A 7,500-nucleotide genomic window follows, 5' to 3' on the forward strand; every position below is an offset into this window, starting at 1 on the left:
GCTACATTATGGCGGTTTATTCGTATTCCCAGTGGTGTGCTAGATTGCAGTTGTGAGAAGTGATTTTCTTTGTGTTGAGAGAGTGATTGAGCTTTGCCTTGGGAACATCAGAGAGAGGCTCTCGGACGATTGATTCATTCCACGACTGTTAACAGCAATAATAATAACAACTTTATTTGTTTTTAGCGCCTTTCATACATAGAAAGAATGTTGCATGTAGGGCTTTGCAATATTGACAGTGTGTCTGAAGTGTAAAAAGATAAAAAACTGACAACTATGCAGTAAAAGTGTTTTTATCTGTACAATTTTGCTGTGTAGGAACAGCTGTTTTATCTCAGCGTACATGCTCAAATTGGTTTCATAGTACCGGCTGGAGAAAGCAAGCTTTTGGCTAGCTTTTAGCAGACTATCAGGCTTAGTGCTTTCCCTGGATTTATGTCCACTGGACAGTAGTAGCTCTTTATACCGTAGGACAATACTGAACTAGATGTTTAGAATCAAACCACATACAGTAATGTACAGTGTGAATAAAGGCGAGAGCGTGGGATTTGATTCAGTAACAGTTGCACTGTTTTCGTTGGAAAACAAGCTAGATATGGGGGGTCTCCCCCTGACACGGATTGATGGGCTGATTATTAATATACATACAGTACGTACATAAACACACACACACACACACACACACACACACACACACACACACACACACGCACACACACAGAGTGAGCCCTCGAAAGCTAACCGCAGAAGGATGGATGACCGCGTGATAGCTGTTTGACGGAGGAAGTGACCTCCTATGTTTATTTAACATGCCTACATATGTGGAGTGTTATTCTACAGAGACAGGGAGGGAACAGGACAAAAAGAGAGGGGTGGGGGTGGTAAAAGAGAGAGCAATGGTGTTTTCTCTTTTAGGGAGCCAGTCATTAGAGTGAGCTGGCCTGTTGCTGGGCTACAGGTGTGTGTTTGAGTGAGGATGTGTAAATGTGGGAGACAGCCTCTCTCATATATCTTATTTAAAAATGCCTGCCTAGTGCCTACTACTACAGCACTATCAGGAGTACCGGTAGTAATGGTGCTAGAGCTGTAGTAGTATACCGGTACTAATAGTAGTATTGATGGGTACCAGCGGGGAGTACTATAGCAGTTGCATTCAGTGTATATAAGGAGGCTTTGTGTCCGCTCCCACTGTAGGGCGTCTGTGACCAGGAGGACGTTTGGCCACAGTGGCATCGCCGTACACACCTGGTACGCCTGCCCTGCGCTCATCAAGTCCATCTGGGCCATGGCCATCAGCCAGCACCAGTTCTACCTGGACCGCAAGCAGAGCAAGGTCAGTCCCGCTGGACATTCACATGCACACTATGTTGATTTCGTGATTTGTGATAGGAGAATAGATATGGTCTGGGATTGTGGATATCGTGATGTGACATAAGTGTTGTCTTTTCCGGGTTTTAATTACTTAAGCCCTATTTCTTGGGTTTAATCACTTTTTAAGCCCTATTTTATACTTTCAGAAAGATTTTGTCTGTATCGTCCAACCCTACTCACTCACACACACATAGAGTAGCTGAAAACACTGTTTACATGCTGGGGAAATAATTCAGTTTCAATGGATTGCTTTGTTGTTCTATTTCAGATGACCAGAGTCCATAGATAGTACTGTAGATAGTTATGGTCTACTACTGACAAGAATCTACTGTAATTGTGGCTGCACAAATGTAACCGTCCACTTAAGAGGTATAGTGTTGTTCTATTAAACCAGGGGTGGGCAACTTTGTAGATGGTGAGGGCCACTAAATTTCCACACTCACTCTGGGGGGCCGCATTGTTTATCGGCACTCTCGCCAGTAGTACCCCATTACTCAAAAAGCCCATAATAGTCACATATGTGATAAATAAGGGATATTAACAATTATTATTCGTTGTAACTTTGTTTTTATTTAGCATTTAGTAATGCTTCTATCAACTTACTACAGCTGTACTGCTAAACAAAACTTCACATTCCTGAGTATGCCTTTCAGAGTATTGCTGTAACCTTGGCTTAAAAATATACAAAAATGAACACTAGAATTATGATTAATAAGGCTTCTATTAAAATAAACGAGAGCGCGCTCTACTGGTGGACTGTTGTAATTAAAATGGTTCATGGAAAGTTGCATGTTTGGAACAGCTGAAGGCAATAGTTCACCATTTCGGATATGTTTAGATTACTTAGTTTTTCTTTGTGATTTCAAAATTTCAAAAGTGAGACGCATGCGGCCGCCAGTTGCCCATCCCTGAATTAAACTGACCAGGTGCGTTCCTCTCCATTCCAGTCTAAGATCCACGCGGCTCGGAGTCTGAGCGAGATCGCCATCGACCTGACGGAGACAGGAACTCTGAAGACCTCCAAGCTGGCCAACATGGGCAGTAAGGGCAAGATCATCAGCGGCAGCAGTGGTAGTCTGCTCTCCTCAGGTCAGCGTGAGTGTGTGTGTGTATATATGGGGGCACATGTGTGTCTTTTTGCACATGTGTGCTGAAAGCTAGACAGACAGAAACAGCTGCTTTTGGACAGAGGGCATTGATTCTGAGAGGAATGTTTTGAGACACAAGTATGCACGCACACGCACACGCGCGCGCGCGCGCGCACACACACACACACACACACACACACACACACACACACACACACACACACACACACACACACACACACACACACACACAGTACACACACACACAGTACACACACACACAGAAGCCCACCCCTCCCAGTCTTACGTATTTCTGTATGTATAGAACAGGACCCCCACCCTCCTTGTCATCCCTTGCCCATCCTGGTGGGGCCCCCTGCCTCTAAATTTAGTGTGTGTGGGAAATGAGAGGGGCAGCGGCATTGGAACTGGTGAGTGGACAGGGCAGAACAATGAGTCCGTCTGTGTAGGAGGAGGTAATGAGGTTGCAGAAAGAACAAGAGAGAGAGAGAGAGAGAGAGAGAAAGAGAGAAAGAGAGGGAGGAAGGTTTATATGTGAGTCAAGAGAGGAGAGGAAAAAAGTATTTAGCACTCCCTTTAACCCAGCATGGCTTTCATATGTCGACCCTGCTGGACAAGCTGGTAACAACATAATAAATTGTAGGTTGCTGGAGCTTCTAATGTTGCACACCAAAATCCTGAGGGCCCTATTTAGCCGATCTATGGCGCACGTATGTCCAAAACGCATGCCGTGAAATGCGTCGGGATGTGTCCGCCTCAATTTCGGTGGTTAGACAGTGCATTATCTGGGAGCAGTGCAGACTCAAAGGGGTGATATTAAGCCTCTGAATTAGTCATGGGTGTGTTTTGGGCACAACATAATTTAGACCAATGTGTCCCATTCCTTTTAAGAGCTAGGTGCGCTTGAACCTTGGTACATTTGTTATTAAAAATGACAGACTGGAGGAGACGCCAACCATTTTCTGCTAAGAAAAAGTGTGCGTGCGACCACCAAGCAGTATTAATAATGTGATATAGCCGAATGATTTCAGGAGACAAGGTGTCAGTCTGGGCTGCACTTTAAATAGCTGACCCTACATTCATGCATGGCACAACGTACAACACACTTGCCTGTTAGTCCTGATAAAGTGTTCTGCATGTCTAGCCCTGTCATTGCCGGATGAAGGGGGATGGTTTTAGATCGTGGCGCTTTTCCTCTGCATGGTACTAACTTGACTCTAGTCGCTTTTGGGACCTTTCACTCTAGGTAGAACAGCCTCAATGTAGGTGGTCGTCATAACGACATCCAACCGTGCTTTCCGCTAAAACCAGCTCCAGAGTAGTAATCAAAATCCATCCAATTTCAACACAATAACATGTTCAACATGGTAGATGACATTTCTGAGGGATTATCAATATATTGCACTGGGCCTTGATGTGTTCTTTTACACGGAGACGGGGCAGTGAGGAGAGAGGGAGGGGAGAAAGAAAGGGTAAGAAAATAGATGCATTTATTTCAATTAATTACACTTTATTACAGAATATCTTCAGATACCTCTCACCCTGTAAGAATGTCTCGAAACCATTGCATCGCTTTCTTTATCTGTCTCTCCTCAATGGGCAGACGTTAAAAGTCATTAATATCCATAGCGCTCTGACACAAGGATGCACGGGACACACAGACCACTGTATCTCTGTCATGCTTTAATTGGTGGTTTTAATAAAGAAGAATATAACTGGGAATGAGCGAGTGCTATTTAAGTTGATGAGTCAAGATATCACGGATGTGTCTTGGACAAATGAGGAGACATTACTGGAGGAAGGTGTGATTCCTTGCACGCCCAAAATGCCAGTTTCCACCGTGGTAAATCAATTACAGTCCATAGGAAGCCAGCATCCTTGTCCAGCGCTAATGTCTCCCATGCTTGCTCGCTCGTTCTCTCTATTTCTCGTTCTCCCTCCACAGTATTATCTATCCTCTTCCCTCTCTCCCTCCATCGATTCCTCTCTTTTTTGCTTTGTAATGGACCAAATTGAAATGTCACAGGTTCGAGAGCTGGCTGGTGACCCTGCATTGTACTGTATGTCTTTAACTTCTCTCTCTCCAGTGGGCAATCCCAACAATGCAAATAGGTAATTTAAAGGAGTGGTTCACCCAAAAAACATACTTATTTTCTATCAATTACATACCGCCTTGAATTCATGAATACTTTTCAGTTTTTGTCGCATTCCTTAGCCAATAATTTGAGTCAATGGGAGACTCAGGAAGAGACACTTTGAGTCTGTAATGCTACAGACTATAATGCTACAGACTGTAATGCTACAGAGTCTTTGAGTCTCCGCCGGTCATCAAAGTATTTTTTTTGGATGAACTACTCCTTTAAGTAGCATTGAATGAAACGCACTGCTGATCTTACCATGCCCATCCACAGAAAACATAAATTGCCAAAGACAAGTGTCTGAGTCTGTGTCACGTCGCTGTTTACTGGCTCTCTGGTATGTTGCCAGCCATGACACCTTGCTGACTGCACTGTTAAGTCCACTCTGCTCGATAGCAGTGACATGTCAAAGGGTTCTGTGATGTCACATTCGTGTGCCCTCGTCTCTGTGGCAGATCTCTCATATCTCTGTGAGTCTGTTTCCATCCTGACGGCCATAAATAGATCTTTAGACTAAGAATTAATAAGGTGCAGCTTTGGTTTAAGAAATATTGGAGTTGTGTCAAGGACATTTTCACATGAGGAAAGATTTTGGGTAAGGCTTCGGGAGGTGACCTAGGAAGTGGTCAATGCTAGATATTCAAATGTCCCACACAAAATGAATGATGGACAGATATTAATATCAGCCAACTTGTGAAATTCTCAATCAATCTAATCGATACTGAATAATATACTTACTATTACTTACTTTGGTGATTAACTTTATTTTCCATATTTTGTCCAACTAAATATAACTGTGATGCACAGGTTCCAAATTTGTATAAAGTCAAAATAGTATACTTTAATTCGAAGGAGTGAAATTAATGTTTGACATTGCTACATGACCTGGCACTTTGTAACATTGTATTAATGTTTAGTTACTACACAGGTGAATTAAAACAATTCTGGAATTATACATAGTGCTGTTATTGGCGGCCACGTGTCCCTTTAACCATAAAGTTGATATAAAACATAATAATACTTTCACTCTCCAAATCTTTAAAATAGAATCCAGAGACGTTTATTCTGCACGTAGTTATATGTTCATCTTTTCCCATGTTATGCTTCTGTGTTTGGCCACAGTGTAAACTATGAGGGGTCGACCGGAGAGACAGGGAGTGTGTGTGTGTGTGTGTGTGTGTGTGTGTGTGTGTGTGTGTGTGTGTGTGTGTGTGTGTGTGTGTGTGTGTGTGTGTGTGTGTCTGTGTCTGTGTGTCTGTGTGTGTGTGTGTGTGTGTGTGTGTGTGTGTGTCTGTGTGTGTGTGTGTGTGTGCGTGTGTTGAGCAACAGGGCATGGTAACAAAACAGACTGGCACCGTCTTTGGGGGGCCTTGGGGTTGGAGATTGTGCGTCAGAACACTTTGTCCTCAACTGCCCCCTCTCTCTCTCACACATACACATACAGTAGAGGGCGCACACATGCGCCCAAGAAACACAAACAACCTAATGCAGCTGACTTCTCCTTATCGAAACGTTCCATTCACTTCCTTGTAAACATCCGGTAAGGTTGGCAGGTGGATACACAGCCCCCCGCCCTGCCCCCCGTCCCTGCCTCCATCCATAGAACAGCCTCCACAGCCCCCCCCCCCGCCCACACACACACACACACACACACACATACACACACACACACACACACACACACACACACACACACACACACACACACGATTTGTGTAATTGCTTTTATGTAATTTTATTGTTATGTTTCATGTGGTTTTATTGTACTGAAATGAGACCAAAGACCCTTTTTTTGCCCATGGCCAGACAGTAAAGATCTGTTTAGTAATATTCTATTTTATAATATTATATTCTGTTCTATTCTTTTTTTCTCTGTGTACACACACACACACACACACACATGACATGCTCGTGACTGCTGTGTGTTGTCTCTGCAGGCTCCCAGGAGTCGGACAGTTCTCAGACGGCTAAGAAGGACATGCTGGTTGCTCTGAGGGCCAGACAGGACGCCTTGGAAGACACGCTCAAGCTGAGACTGGAGGAACTGAAGAGCATCTGCATCAGAGAGGCCGTAAGACAACACACACACACACACACACACACACACACACACACACACACACACACACACACACACACACACACACACACACACACACACACACACACAATATACAGTGTATATATACAGTATGTGGAAGCGGGTGTTGTGGAGTCAGCCCCTGTCACACTTTTCCCTACCTGATGTATAGTTTTTCTCCTCTCTGTCATCCTCCTCTCTTTGCCCATCCAGGAGCTGACAGGGAAGCTCCCCAAGGAGTATCCTCTGGACAAGGGAGAGGAGGCCCCCACCGTGAGGCGGAAGATCGGCACCGCCTTCAAATTGGACGAGACGAAGATCCTGGTAAAGGGAGAGGTGAGTGAGAGAACCCACTCACTTCACCTGGCTGCACTCAGTGTTGCCAGATTCTTTGAGAGAAACGAGCAACCAGGTCTAGGAAAACCAGCCCAAAAGAAGCGACTATGGGCCACATGAGCACTTTAACATACATCAGCTATTTGAAAATAGCAGATCTACAAGCTCACAACGCGTCGCGATGCGACGCGTTGTGAGCTTGTAGATCGGCTATTTTCAAATAAAATCTTGCGGGGAAATTATAATAAGCAGATCTGGCAACCCTGGCTGCACTCCTTCCCCCATCTCAGAATGCTTATGTTTGGGCAATGCTGCTCTATTATTGTATGTATTCTCTCCTCATATTTGTAATGCTTGCGTACAGTGACCGGACGTCCCGGTATGACCAGGATTGTCCCACCATTTCAAGCTGGGCGTCCCGAGTCCTGACAACTAACTGTAAAACACAGAAATGTCCCAGTTTCAC

General features: G+C 44.4%; 1 protein-coding gene across 10 annotated transcripts in view; it reads left to right on the forward strand.

Moving 5' to 3' along the window:
* frmd4a (FERM domain containing 4A) overlaps positions 1-7,500 on the forward strand; it is a gene marked incomplete at its 5' end in the record, with an annotated part of 115,500 nt that overhangs the window by 95,079 nt on the left and 12,921 nt on the right. For 6 of the 10 annotated variants that reach the window (XM_080438681.1, XM_080438680.1, XM_080438679.1 and 3 more), the window contains 4 exons: positions 1,191-1,333; positions 2,319-2,466; positions 6,556-6,689; positions 6,912-7,034. In XM_080438681.1, coding sequence (XP_080294807.1) covers positions 1,191-1,333; positions 2,319-2,466; positions 6,556-6,689; positions 6,912-7,034 — 548 coding nt within the window. The remainder of the gene's footprint in view (positions 1-1,190; positions 1,334-2,318; positions 2,467-6,555; positions 6,690-6,911; positions 7,035-7,500) is intronic. The other 4 variants (XM_080438675.1, XM_080438678.1, XM_080438676.1 and 1 more) reach the window with 3 other exon arrangements.

This window comes from Gymnoscopelus braueri (assembly GCF_963280865.1).
Source record: "Gymnoscopelus braueri genome assembly, chromosome: 9".
Taxonomy (NCBI): domain Eukaryota; kingdom Metazoa; phylum Chordata; class Actinopteri; order Myctophiformes; family Myctophidae; genus Gymnoscopelus; species Gymnoscopelus braueri.